At 53.0% G+C, this 14,195-nt stretch overlaps 1 protein-coding gene across 1 annotated transcript; it reads right to left on the bottom strand.

Moving 5' to 3' along the window:
- Window positions 1–1,096: 1,096 nt before the first annotated feature.
- Window positions 1,097–14,103, bottom strand: ACAD8 (acyl-CoA dehydrogenase family member 8). Its single transcript, XM_059719496.1, has 11 exons — window positions 13,973–14,103; window positions 12,192–12,292; window positions 11,574–11,743; window positions 7,342–7,451; window positions 6,606–6,682; window positions 5,760–5,897; window positions 5,085–5,220; window positions 4,900–4,997; window positions 4,160–4,312; window positions 3,161–3,263; window positions 1,097–2,071 (listed from the first exon to the last, which is right to left on the bottom strand). The coding sequence occupies exons 1-11, from the start codon at window positions 14,073–14,075 to the stop codon at window positions 2,019–2,021; spliced, it is 1,242 nt and encodes a 413-aa protein (XP_059575479.1). The 5' UTR covers window positions 14,076–14,103; the 3' UTR covers window positions 1,097–2,018.
- Between the last annotated feature and the right edge of the window lie 92 nt (window positions 14,104–14,195).

Raw genomic sequence — 14,195 nt, 5'->3', positions numbered from 1 at the left:
CGCCCCCCGGCGACCCGCATTGGCGGCCCGTTGCCAACACGCCCCGCAGCCGGCTCCTCCCGTTGGGGGGGGCGGGCCCTGCCGCGGGCTCCTATTGGCTGCCGGCTTGGGCTGGGCGGGCGTTGCTGCTGATTGGCCGAGAGCACGCCCGTCACCGCGCGCCCCGGAGCGCGCGAGCGGCGGCGGCACGTGTGTCCGCGCGCCGGGATTGACCCGCTCTAACCCCCACCCCCGCGAGAAAGGAAACGTGGGGAGAGGTGACATGTCGGTGCCCCCCATCCCCAACACACAGCCCCCCAGTGCCCCTCACTCCCACCCTGCAGCCTCCCCCTCATCCCTGCTGGTGCCCCTTGTTCCTGACCTGCAACCCTCCATCCCCCACCCCAAGCCACAGCCCCCAGTGCCCCCCACTCCTGACCCCCAGTCCTGTGGTGTCTCCCCACTGCCCTGCCCCCTCCTTTGCTGGAGGGGCAGCCCCCCACACTGGGGCAGCTTCCTCCAGTGCTGGCAGGCACCCACCATCCCCTCACCCATCCCCACCGCACCCCCACTCCAGACAGCCCCCAAGCCCTGGGCACCCAACCCCTACCCCCCACAGACTTACCTGTATGCAGCTGCCCCCACCCCCCTGCCTGGCTACATGCTGAAGGTCTGCGTGCCCTGCCTCCACTCCCCCCAGCCCCCAGCAGCTCCTTGCTAGGGCAAGCCAGGAAGTGCAGGGAAAACTTGAGCTGACCAAAACCCCAGACATTTGATCGTATTTAGAAAAAAAACCCACCCAGCACAAGATCAGAGGATCTAAAAAGAGGACACATCTGGGAAAACGTGACCATATGGTAACCCTACCCCTGCGCTGTGCACAGGACCCGGGACCCAGGCTCAGCCCAGGGTGCTGCTTGCAGCCGGGAGACGCAGGCAGCGGCGCTTGCTGGGGGGCTGCGGAGAGATGCAGCCTTGCCCCCGCAGGGGTCTTCCCCAGCGCACCCGCTGGACTCAGGTCCAGCTCTGGCTGTTTTAAACCACGGTCAAGCAGCGAGGGATTTGCTGGCGGGACAGGAAAAGCACAGAGTGAATGCATGGAGCCCGCAAGACCCGCTCCAACGGGACAGCCACACTTTATTGATTCCAAGGCCAGGAAGAAGAAAACAGTGCAATAAAAAGTGCAAACGATCAAAGTTTTAACTTGGCCCCCGTGCTCCACTGCACTGCAGCTGCGCAGCTGTCCTGGTAATCCACGCCCCTGCCCTGTGGCTCCACCCCCCGCCACCATGCACCTGAGCTGGGAGCGTGTCGAACAGGAGCTGGCAGCACCGAGCAACACTGTCTTGGAGAAGCACAAGGAGCTGTGATTCTAAACAAGCACCAGGCAGTGATTCCAGTAAGCACCAAGCATCCCCCGTCCCCCACTGGCTGCCCTGGATCCAGCTGCTGCCTGTCTTTCATAAATCCCCATGTGAAGCAGGCTTCGCGGCTGACCTGCCCTTTGTGCTGCAGAAAGGAAAGACACTGGGTTCAACCGGGCAACTCTCTGCCCCCCTGTAATTTCAGTGGGATGTTTTGTTGATTCAGAAGCATTTAGCTAACACCAAGGAGGGTTGTGGAACGAGCTGCACCTCTTCACTGCCCTTAGAGCGCACAAAAAGATGGGCCAGATGATTTAATCCTGACTTGGCATGGAAATGGCCTGCATGTCCCAGCTACTCTTTCTATCAGCAGCAGCAGAGCAACAGCAAAGGCCCATGACCTGGACACAGGAACAAAGGCTTGCATTCATGTCTGTGATTTGTATCTTCAGGCTCCTCTATACCAGTCTAGTAACAGCAGCTCTGCCAGGCACCAACTGCAGCTGGGACACCACGTGGGTTGTATCCAGCTGTGCTTGGGATCAGAAAATAAGCAAGAGAGCTTCTTCTGGTACATCCTCACAGATGCAGTCCCAAAAGAGTCTAAGAGTGGGGAAGAGACAGACGGTGCTACAGCCGATGGAGTGCACCGAGGCCGGAGACCAGCTCCTGGCTTCACTCTTGTAACAGACTCCTGGCCACAATCATCCTCATCACCTCATTGGTACCTGTAGGAGGATGAAGGCACAGAGAAAAATACATCATTTTAAATGAGGCCCCCAAACTGATCCCATCAAAAGTCCACGGGATTTTTGCATCTAACTCGGAATTCCCTCCATCCATGGAAAGAGTCCTTGATGGAAGCAGCCACAACAGAAGTATCACAACCAGTAGAGCAATGGTCCTGCATCTCTATCAGGCTCATGCAGAACCTGCTGAAAACCAGCCTAACCTCTGAAAAAGACACTTTTCATGGATGGAGAAGCTCTAGGTATTTAGTGGGCACAAGGACATACGTAATATACACGTGCCTGGGAACAGATTGCTTATTAAAAGGCCTGGCACACAGAAGTGCTAAGTTCTCCCAGCTCTCACTGGCATTACGAAGCTCTGAGGGTGCTGACCACCAACTACAACTACTCCGAGACTCTCTGCTTTACCAACTACACGTGCAGCAGCATCACATCACGGAAAAGGGAGCTGCAAAGTCCCCTTCAGTAAAGGGCAGCCAGGACCACATCCCTGCTGGACTCCCCAGTGCCAGGTGATGGGCGTTCAAAGAGAAACAAACTATTAAGAGGCTGATTCAAGATGAAAGATTAAAGAGCTGATATCAATAGCCAGGCTCTGAGATGCCTAAGGGAAATATTGTTACAGATACCTTCAGATGTCTGAAGTATGGGTACCACCACAGACTAAGGAGGCAGCATTATAACAGGCATCAGTAGGAGTGATAGACAATTAAACCAAGACACCATTAGCATGGATGTCAGGAGAGCTCCTTCTCTGGTGGGAGATTGTTGTGAAATAATTTCCCCACAGAGGGGATGAATCCTCTTCAACTGAGTCCTTTTAGAGGGAGATTTAGAAAAGGTACTGGAAAATATACTGCAGGGAGCAATTCCATACATGGGACAGCTAAACGTGCAGGTGTCTTCCAACTCTAATGGTTTTTTTATCATGTTAAAAAGATCTGTTGAGGGTACAGGAATCTGTAGACTAGTGGATTCAGACCTTTATGGATCTTTCTGCTAGCTGGGAGATCTAACATCTAGGACCAGGCAGTGGTCAGTTTTGTGTGTGGCATCCCAACTTACCTTCCAAGATCTGGTGCACTCTGATATCTCTCAGAAACTGCTGCACAGCATAGTCTTTCAGGTAGCCGTAGCCCCCATGCATCTGTAAGGCTTGGTTACAGATCTGAAGGGGAGAGAAAGTTGCTGTGCCAAATGCAAGATGATGATGCGACTCGCTCAGGGTAGCAGTGCTGGTATGAGAGCCCAGGAAACTAAATTCAAATCCTATCAGCCCTGGCAGAGCTGGATGTGACACCCAGGAGCCACAAATCCTGGTCTCTCCCGCTCTAACCACTAAATGCATAAAGCTCGTGCCATTTTCCCCAGTGTGCTATTTTAAGCTAACAGTGCTGTTTAAAGTGGATGCTGCAGGATCAGAGTGCTGAGGATGCACTTAGCCAAGGTAGTTTCTTTTTCATTTATACTGAGTCTAGATACAAATTTAAAGTGCCAGATCACCATCTAGCGGCCAGTCAGGATAAAAGATCTCTTCAGGGGCTTGGTATCTATCTAAAAGACCAGTTCGTTCCAGCATATATAATCCCATGTATAAGATATGCTGGAAAGACAGCAAGAATCCAATAGTCTGACAGCAGGATATTGTAAGAAGTCCCAGAAGCGACTAAGCCAAGAAAATCCACGAATAAGAATTGTTTCCTTTTAGTGAACTGGCAGCGTGTTGTGCATACCCCATTCCCAGTGACACTTGTTAAACCAGATCTAACAGCATGTGGCAAAGCCCCTGCTGTATACACGTTTTACCTCCTGATTCATAATTATATCTTGGCTTCTGGCCCCCCAGAAAGTGCAGAAGGCACTGGGACAAGGGCAGGGCTGAGGGACCCTAGATGGGGCCAAGAATCCAGACTGCAAGGGGTCCAGGAGTCCAACCCGAGACCAAGTGCTCTGAGCTGGGGCCCTGCAGCCTTGAGTAACTTTCTCACATCTCAAGCAGCATCAATCTTACAAGAGCCTCTGAACTTCCAGCCACGACACTTAGAGCAAAATAGGAGAATTTACCGCAAAGCACTCATCGGTGGCAAAGAGTTTGGCCATGGAGCAAAGGGCGACGGCATCCTCCCGCCCCTCCTGTAGCGCTTGTGCTGCGTTTCGTACCATGAGGCGTGCTGCCACCAGATGCGTTGCCATCTCGGCCAGTCTGAACTGGAGGTACTGCCAGGAGAGATGCAGACAGGTGCAGGCCAGTTTAAGCCCTCAGTTCTGTGGGATCCTAGTTTGAAACTCACAGCCTCCAGTTTGAAAGCCCAGGTAGTGACCAGTCCTGTCCCCAGTCTCCCTCAGGCCAAACCTTAGCTTCTGATGCCCCCCCATCCATGACTTTGACAGGGCCGCTGTTTTCGTTTTTATTTCCCAGGTGCTTTCTGGAAAGACCTACCCTGGACATGAAGCTCAAATCTCGCTCTGAGACTGTGTTAATGCCTCAGTCCCCTCACTCTAACTCCATTCATCTCTTCCTATCCATCTGTCTCTGATTATAAAAGTACTCCAACAGGGTTTTTCTGCTTACCACGTGTGTTGAGAACCCCCCCTCCACCCCCGTTGCCATCTAAACCTCTATCAACAAGAGGTGCTACAGGAGAGGGTACAAGAGCATTAGTACTAGAGAAAGCTCTCAGCTATTTCAGTTCCCAGCATCTCCTTGCAGGAGGCACCATAAGGCTGGATGCGGACATTCTGGTTGCTTGCACACGTGATAGCAGGAGGGGGACAAAACTGGAAAGAGCGTTCTGTGAAGTCACCTGATTACTGGCCAGCGGTTCCCCAAACTGCTTGCGGACTGTGAGATGCTCTTGGGCCAAGAGGACAGAGGCATGAGCAGCTCCTAGAGAACAAGAAGCTGGCAGGGGCACAATGTGAATATTAGGTTACAGCCACTGGAACAGCTTAATGGAAGATACGGCTTGCTCTCAAACACTGATCTTACCTATGTTTATTCTTCCACCGTTCAGTCCCTTCATGGCAATGCCGAAGCCCTGTCCCTCGGCTCCCAGCCGATTGGCCACAGGAACAACACAGTCCTCGAAGATCACTGCCCGAGTTGGCTGGGAGTTCCAGCCCACCTGGGAGAGACAGGGACAACTCACACACTGTCTGAAGGGAGCATGGACCAGCTGAGGGGCACCAGAGCACTAAGAGGCATACGACTTAGGCCCATGGTCAGGCTGATTGGAAAGCTTGATATGAAGTAGAGGATTCTGCTCACACACCCATCCAAGCCTTTCTGAACTACAGGTCTACACATGCACTGCTCCCATCAGCTGGATTTTGACAGCAGTTTGTATTACAGTTTAGGTGGCTCAGGCTCTGTGCATCAGATTTGCACCTCCAGAGAAACACGGTTAAGTCACACTCAGGTTGGGAGTCTACTGATCTGCAAAGCGCCAGACTATCTCCACTTCTATCAGCCTAGCTGATCACTCTTATCAGGTCTGAGCTTGAGAAGAGCTGCTGAAGGGGTCAAATAGCCCAACTTGCGAACAGGAGCTTTCAGCAGGGGACTGGAGCTATGATTTGATCCAAGAGAGGATCTGGGGTGGCCTATTCCAGTTTGGTCTGCCTCTGTCCTCCCCTACTCCACACAATGTCACAAGTCTCTCACCTTCCTCTCCTTCTTGCCAAAGCTGAGCCCTGGAGTTCCCTTTTCCAGCACCAGGCAGGAGATGCCCTTGGGGCCTGGCCCTCCTGTACGACACATGACCACATAAACATCTGTGTCACCGCCCCCACTGATGAAGGCCTGGTGAAGGACACGTGAAATAAGAGACTGCATTAACACGCAGGAACCAGTGCCCCAAAGCACAGCTTGCATCACTCTTGGATGGAGGAGGGAATCATAACTGGTATCAAGTATGTGGGGCACATGAATCCTCTTGCAAGATAATCCCAGAACAAAGAGGAAAAGCTGAGACGAGGGTGAGGGAATCAAGTGGAGGAACGGCAAGAAGACAAAGGAAAGGACATGAGGCAGGAGAAGCGACTTGAGTGATGCGGGATGAACCCAGGAGCTGGACAGCCGATAGGAGCTGAACGTGATAGTTGTGTCCACTTCCTGGGAGCTAGTGTGTGGAAATTCCAGGGAGAGGGACTGGTCTGGGAGCATCAGGGCACAAGGAATAACAGGAGAAAGTTCAGCAAAGGAAATCTGAGGCTGAACAACAGTGAGAACTTCTCAACAGCAAGAACTGGGCTGTGGAACAGCGCACTCAAGAAAAGGGGTAGAAACCTCATTGGAAAGGGACAGTAAGGACTTATCTTAATCCCCAGAGCATACACCACACAGAACAATCCTGTCCTGGGGGATCACTGTAGACAGGGTGACCCAAAGGGACTTCTCTCAAGGGACAGGGCAAGAGGAAGGCCGGGGGGAGGAAGACAGAGACAGCCAAGCAAAATCTCTCTTAGCAAAGCATGGAGACTATGGAGCTTCCAAGAAAAAACCTGCTACCTTGGAACCATTAAGGACATAGGCGTCACCTTTCCTCCTGGCCGACGTTAGCAAGGAAGCTGCATCGCTTCCGCTTCCTGTTTGTGGGAAGAGAAAGAAATTAATGAGATGACAGAACAGCACTTTATTCACAAAGCTCTGAACCATGAGACATATTCTAGGGCCAAAGCCATGCCTGGAATACAATATAACTCCTACTGACCTCAGTAGAAGCTGGACCCTTTTACCCCATAGCTGAATATATCCTGGTCAAGCCATCACAAGCTGATGAACTAGTCTCTTCCAGCCTACATCGGATCCTGATTGCCCACAACCTGTCAAGACCTGTATGAAATTACACCTCCGAATGCTCTGGATGGAGATTGGTCAGTTACCTTGGAATTAGCTGTCTGTTTCACCAGCCACAAAAGGAGTTGCAGGGTGAGCAACAGGGGTTGAAGAGCCCTTCCAGCTCCTTTACATACCCTACAAATCCCTCTGTGTCCTCCTACTAACATGCCGTTTTGACCTCTGGCACCTCAGCAAACCTTTCCACCACACAGAGATGCACCATATTGTGGCATCAGCCCTTGCTACACTTATACCCCAAAGCATCGGCCCTTGATTACTCAGGCCAGTGGGATACTGAACACTTCACTTCCAGTTCCCTAGCATTTTTGTGACTAGGAGCAGTACAATGCACCTCGCTGGGCGACAAGACAGGAACATGAGGGGATTCTTCAAATGTGAAGCTCACCTGGCTCGGTCAGGCAGTATGAGGCAAGTTTCTCCATGCTACAGAGTGATGGGCAGAACCTGTGTCTCTGCTCCTCGCTCCCAAATGTATCAATCATCCAAGCGCACATGCTGTACCAGGAGAGAGGAAATGGGATTAACATGCATGCAAGTGCAGGCCCAGAACGAAGGTTGATTATATCCATCTCAGCCATGGGAATTGCAATCTAAACCTAGCACTAGGTTCTCCCTGCTCTTAACCTACAGCTGACAGCAGCAAGGTTTGAAAGCTGATTTGTCTGGACTTAGCTAACTAAACCTAAGAGCCTGGCTTGCCATACACTGAAATGGAGCAAAGCTGCCACATGCCACAAGGCTTGGCTCAAACTCCCGGGAATCACAAACACCAAGTACAGGACTAGGAGTCAGGAGATCTGGAATCTATTCTCAACATGCGACTTCCAGCAACTCACCACTCCTCCGTTTGCCAGAGCACCCGTGAACAGAAGTAGGGATAATTCTTGATTGTTTGTATTGCAGTAGCACCTAGGAGCCAGTCAAGGACCAGGACTCTGTGCTAGGTGCTGCTCAAGCGAGAGAGGCAGCGAGCTGCTGGGAAGAGATGGTCTCCACCTTTCTCCCCTAGGGAGGAGGCTCTTCTCAGCCAGACTGGCTGACCTGCTCCACCGGGCTTTAAACTAAGCCCGCTGGGGGATGGGGGCACGACCGCCACTGTGGCCCGCTGAGCAAATCTTGCAAAGCCAGCGGACCACGGCACTCAAGGGAGCCCACCCCAGCCCCAGCCCTGGTAAAATCTGTGGGCAAGGAAGGAGCCCCCCAGGGGGCACTTGCCTGCCTGTACACAAATGCCAGGAGCTTGGGGAATAAGCAGGAGGAGCTCATCCTCCTGCTCAGTGCAAACAATTACGATGTCATAGGGATCACGGAGACCTGGTGGGACTCCACCCATGACTGGACCACGGGGATAGATGGCTATACCCTGTACAGGAGGGATCGTGTAGAGAAAAGGGGCGGGGGTGTAGCTCTCTATGTTAAGGAAAGCTACGCGTCCCTGCAAGCCAATATTGGCGACCAGGGTGGACGGCTGGAGACCCTCTGGGTTAAAATCCGTGGGGAACACGGCACAGGGGACACAATGGTGGGAGTCTATTACAGACCTCCCACCCAAAGTCCTGAGCTTGACCAGGAGTTTGCCCAGGAACTGGCTGAGGCAGCTTGCTCCAGGACCATGGTTGTCATGGGTGACTTCAATTACCCAGACATCTCGTGGGAGGATCGCTCAGCAAAATCTGAGCGGTCGCAGAGCTTCCTCTCGTGCGTGGATGACCTCTACCTGACTCAAGAAGTCTATGGGCCAACGAGAGGCAAAGCGCTGCTCGACCTGGTGCTGGCTACTGGGGAGGACCTAGTCGGCGACCTAGTGATCGATGGGAAGCTGGGTGACAGCGACCACGAGCTGATCACCCTCACCATCTGCCGAAAAGCTGGCAAGTCGGTCAGCAACACGCAAGTCCTTGACTTCAGGAAAGCCGACTTTGACAAGCTCAGGAGGCTTGTCAGTGAGGCCCTAAGGGACTGTGACCACAGGGAGAGGGGAGTTCAAGAAGAGTGGTTGCTCCTCAAGGGAGCGATCCTCAATGCACAAACTAAGTCTATTCCATCTCGGAGGAAAGGCAGCAAGAGGGCACAGCAGCCCCCCTGGCTCTCCAGGGACCTAGCAGACCTCCTGAGGCTAAAAAGAAAGGCCTACAAAGGATGGAGGATGGGAGTCACCTCCAAGGAGGATTATTCTGCACTGGTCCGGTCCTGTAGGGAGCAGACCAGGAAAGCCAAGGCTGCAACTGAACTCCAGCTAGCTTTGAGCATCAAGGACAATAAAAAGTCCTTTTTCAGATATGTGGGGAGCCGGAGGAAAAGCAGGGGCAACGTTGGACCCCTGCTGAACCAGATGGGGCAACTGACAACTGACGCCCAGGAAAAAGCCAACCTATTAAATAGGTACTTTGCGTCGGTCTTTCATCAGCCCCATGGGACGCCTGTGCCCGCTACAGAGCCGGGAAGTCCGGGTGAGGGTGATCCCCTGCCCTCCATTAATGCTGACTTTGTGAAGGAACATCTTGAGAAGCTGGATACCTTCAAGTCAGCCGGCCCTGACAATCTTCACCCCAGGGTACTCAAGGAGCTGGCGAGCATCATAGCCCAGCCTCTAGCACGGATCTTTGAAAACTCTTGGCGCTCTGGTGTAGTGCCCGAAGACTGGAAGAAGGCCAACGTGGTGCCTATCTTCAAGAAAGGGAGGAAAGTGGATCCGGCTAACTATAGGCCCATCAGCCTGACTTCTATCCCGGGGAAGATCTTAGAAAAGTTTATTAAGGAGGCCATCCTTAATGGACTGGCCGACGCCAACATCTTAAGGGATAGCCAGCACGGGTTTGTTGCGGGTAGGTCTTGCTTGACCACTCTCATTTCCTTCTACGACCAGGTGACCTATCACCTGGACAAGGGAGATGAGATTGATGTCATATATCTTGACTTCAAAAAAGCCTTCGATCTGGTGTCCCATGATCGTCTCTTGGAGAAACTGGCCAATTGTCGCCTTGGGTCCCCCACGATCCACTGGCTGGAAAATTGGCTCCGGGGTCGGACCCAGAGGGCAGTAATTGATGGAAGTCACTCATCGTGGTGTCCTGTGACCAGTGGGGTCCCCCAGGGCTCTGTCCTTGGACCCATACTGTTCGACATCTTCATTAACGATGTGGACACTGGAGTCAGAAGCGGACTGGCCAAGTTCGCCGATGACACCAAACTTTGGGGCAAAGCATCCACGCCAGAAGACAGGCGGGTGATCCAGGCTGACCTGGACAGGCTCAGCAAGTGGGCGGATGAAAATCTGATGGTGTTCAATGCCGATAAATGCAAGGTTCTCCACCTTGGGAAGAAAAACCCGCAGCATCCTTATAGGCTCGGCAGTGCTATGTTGGTTAGCACTATGGAAGAAAGAGACTTGGGGGTCATCATTGACCACAAGATGAACATGAGCCTGCAATGCGATGCTGCAGCTAGTAAAGCGACCAAAACGCTGGCTTGCATCCATAGATGCTTCTCAAGCAAATCCCGGGACGTCATTCTCCCCCTGTACTCGGCCTTAGTGAGGCCGCAGCTGGAGTACCGCGTCCAGTTTTGGGCTCCACAATTCAAAAAGGATGTGGAGAAGCTTGAGAGAGTCCAGAGAAGAGCCACGCGCATGATCAGAGGTCAGGGAAGCAGACCCTACGATGACAGGCTGAGAGCCCTGGGGCTCTTTAGCCTGGAAAAGCGCAGGCTCAGGGGTGATCTGATGGCCACCTACAAGTTTATCAGGGGTGACCACCAGTATCTGGGGGAACATTTGTTCACCAGAGCGCCCCAAGGGATGACGAGGACGAATGGTCACAAACTACTACAAGACCGTTTCAGGCTGGACATAAGGAAGAATTTCTTTACTGTCCGAGCCCCCAAGGTCTGGAACAGCCTGCCGCCGGAGGTTGTTCAAGCGCCTTCATTGAACACCTTCAAGATGAAACTGGGTGCTTATCTTGCTGGGATCCTATGACCCCAGCTGACGTCCTGCCCTTTGGGCGGGGGGCTGGACTCGATCATCTTCCGAGGTCCCTTCCAGCCCTAATGTCTATGAAATCTATGAAATCTATGAAAACACAGTTGGTCCCTGCACCAAAAGAGCTTCCAGTCTCACTCATCTTTTCAAAGATCTCAGACTTCCACAGAAAAAGCACTGCCAAGAGGGAGGCATAGCACATATTATGCCATCTAGCACGGGAAGGGGGAGGACCCTTATAGGAATTGGGTCTTTGGGGCACCATCACCACACAACCAAAGCAAGAAATGTCTGCAGAGGTGGGACTACCGGGATGCATACAGTTAAAAGGAATTATCCTTAGCCATATGACAAGTCAGTGGCAGTGGTAGGAACAGAACCAAGAAGTTCCCAGCTTTTAACCCTCTTCCCGCACCAACAAGCTAACATGGCTTCCATGCGAATGGGTGTTATTCTACCCGGTATCCTGGGGCTGCAGTCCAATTGCTAATGAACAAGGACACCTACGGCTCCTTGTCCATGCAGGGTCCTTATGCTACATGAGTAGCATTCCTGAATGCTACAAATTTAGAGCGCCAGGCACCCACACTGACCCCAGCAGCAGAGCCAGCCCTCCCATGCAGGAGAAGCGCACTCACTTGTGGATGCTTATGTAGGCTGTGGTACTGGTACATCCTGTCGACAAAGCCTCAAAGATGATGGAAGTGTCGAGTCGTGACAGTCCAGAGCCACCCACGTCTGGTTTCACATAGATCCCACCAAACCCAAGCTGGGCTGCCTTCCGCAGTGTCTCCACTGGGAATATTTCCTATAGAGATGCAGAAGAGAGGCATGACAACACAGGACTTCCTACTCGGGACAGGAAAGAGAGAAATGGGAGATCAGCTTTGGGGAAAAACAAACCTGATTTTAATCTTTCACCGTGTTTAAAGGCATGCTTGGCTGGATGGGCAAGTAGCTAGCTACTCTCTTCTCTGTGGAGGGATCAAAAGCACGATTTTAGACCAACCAGTATCTCCTGCCAGCAACCCCACCCAGCTGCCCACAGCAGCACTTTTTCAGGCAAACGCGCCTCTGTAAGCTGCAACTGCCGTGCTAAGCAAGAAGGGAAGAGGGCTAAGGCAGCAACAAGATACTAAAAAAGGAACGATGAGCCTTTTAAATTTAAAACAGACAAGATGAGCGCCCAAGGAAGCAGAGGCCACTGGGCAAAGAAAGCATTTGCTTTGGGGCTGGCAGTTGGGCTGTGCTCTCACCTTCTCATCCCATTCTGCCATGTGAGGGGCCATCTCTTTGGCAGCAAAATCAAAGGCCACTTTTTGGAACTCCTTCTGCTCCTCAGTCAGGCCTGCAGATGCTGGAAGAGCAGATCAGACAATGTTTCAGGGAAGGCTGCAAAAGTTTCACTTGCTTCATACCCATGTCAAATCTGAAACCCTATTGCATCTCTCTCTCCTAAGCCAGATCTCTCTGGCCCCAGTATCCAAACGAACCTGGAGCCTTGCAAGCCACTGCTAGGCATTTTCTCTGCCAATACATCAGTGCAGAACAAATACCCCAGCATGCTGATACAAGCACAGAGCTCGTAAAGGTACTCCTCAGTTAACGTCGTCCGGGTTAACGTTTCGTTATTACATCCCGGATCTATTAGAGAACATACTCAAAGTCACGCGATGTTCGGTTAGAACGTCATTGAGCTGCTGCCTGCCGGTAGGTAATTGCTGTGACGTAACTGGATTCGCTTAACACCATTTCGCTTAAAGTCGCATTTTTCAAGAATGTAACTATAACATTAAGCGAGAAGCAGCTGTGGTAGGGTCATTAGAAGATCGTGGTTGCTGATCGGGAGCTACAAAGTAAAACTAAAAAGGCGATTCAAACCTTTATTAGCACTTCCCCATGCAGAGCAGCACCAGCGCTCCCTCGCGGCTGTGCAGATGCTCCCGGCAGCGTGGCACGAGTACGACCGCGCAGCGTGCACACTGCACAGCTTAGAGGGAACGCTGAGCAGCACCCTGCCTACTGTTTCGTTTTTGGTTGTTTCCAGCCCCTTTCAGAAACAAAACCTCCCGATTTCCCTTCTTCTGCCGGAGAGCAGCTCTGCAATACAGGTGTGTTACTACAAGCTTGCCGTGGCTACAAGGGCTGTAGGCTTGCAGCAGCTCTAAAGTTTCCAGTAGGTGAATCTCTTAAAACAAAACACAAGAAGAAGCAAAAGCAACTCCCAGATAACCAGCAAAAGCAGAAGCCTGAGCTCTTGCATCCTGGCCGCAAGCTACCATGGACAGTTACATTCTGCTTCTCCAAATGCCTCGTTCACGTGCAGAGATAGGAGACCGCGTCACTCCTGCGCCGAAGGGCAGCACGACGCTGCACGCCACCCGCCACGTTTCATCCCAAGAGCGGGTTCATTTCAGCGCAGGGAAAAAACTCCCGACTTCAGTTTGCCGAGCGCTTTGGGAAGGAAGGTCGTTGGTTGTAGCCGTGTTCGTCGCAGGACACAAGCAAGCAAAAGGGTTTTTTGGGTACATGCTGTATCTTTTATTAAACCAAACAAATTGTTGGGGGAAAAAAGTTCATTCGGGCACAAACACCCTTCCTCGGGCAGAGGGAAAGGGCTCGGACACCAGGTCTTTCACAATGCACAGCGAGGAGAGGCCTTTCTTACAAAGCAAGCGGAGCGGAGCCTCAACCGGGGTTGGACGCCCGCGGCGCTGGGTCTCGTGTGACAACCGGCGTCCCTTGCCCCAGAGCCCGAGGAATAAAGAACAAAGTCACGTTTTGTAACAAAGCACCGGTGCGGAGGCAACGGACCCCGGGGCGGCACAGATCGTGCCCACGAAAACCACTGCGCTTGCTTCCCCGCGGCGGCAAGGAGAAGAGCGAGCTGCTGCTTGCCGGAGCTCCCGCGTCTCCCACCAGCACAACGCGCGGTAAACACAGCCCGGACACACGTGCACGGGCAACGCGCGATAAAGCTCAACCCGCTCCCAAGGGCAGCCCAGCCCTAGCCCCAGCCCCAGCCCCGGAGCCTTACGGTCGATGCAGGAGGCAGCCCCGCGGCGGCCCAGCACCTGCCCCCGGCCCCAGGCTCGGGCCCCGCGCAGCGCCGCCGCCGCGCAGCGCCCGCTCCACGCCATGACGCGCGGGGCATGCCGGGAAGGAGGGAGGGGGCAAAGACTACAACTCCCAGCGGCCCGCGCGTGCCGCGCCCGCTCCACACCATGACGCGCGGGCATGCCGGGAAGGAGTGAGGCAGA

The sequence above is a fragment of the Alligator mississippiensis genome, chromosome 16 (assembly GCF_030867095.1).
Source record: "Alligator mississippiensis isolate rAllMis1 chromosome 16, rAllMis1, whole genome shotgun sequence".
Classification (NCBI taxonomy): domain Eukaryota; kingdom Metazoa; phylum Chordata; order Crocodylia; family Alligatoridae; genus Alligator; species Alligator mississippiensis.
The sequence above is the reverse complement of the archived record's forward strand: the minus strand, read 5'-3'. Positions and strand labels throughout refer to the sequence as shown.

Bases quoted from the DNA above. Each gene is read 5' to 3' on its own strand.
- ACAD8 (XM_059719496.1), bottom strand. From the start codon at position 14,075: ATGGCGTGGAGCGGGCGCTGCGCGGCGGCGGCGCTGCGCGGGGCCCGA. The intron at 6,683-7,341 runs GTGAGCTTCACA...TCCCACAAACAG, and splicing joins ATACTGCCTGACCGAGCCAG to GAAGCGGAAGCGATGCAGCT. The intron at 2,072-3,160 runs GTAAGTTGGGAT...ATCCTCCTACAG, and splicing joins AGTGCACCAGATCTTGGAAG to GTACCAATGAGGTGATGAGG.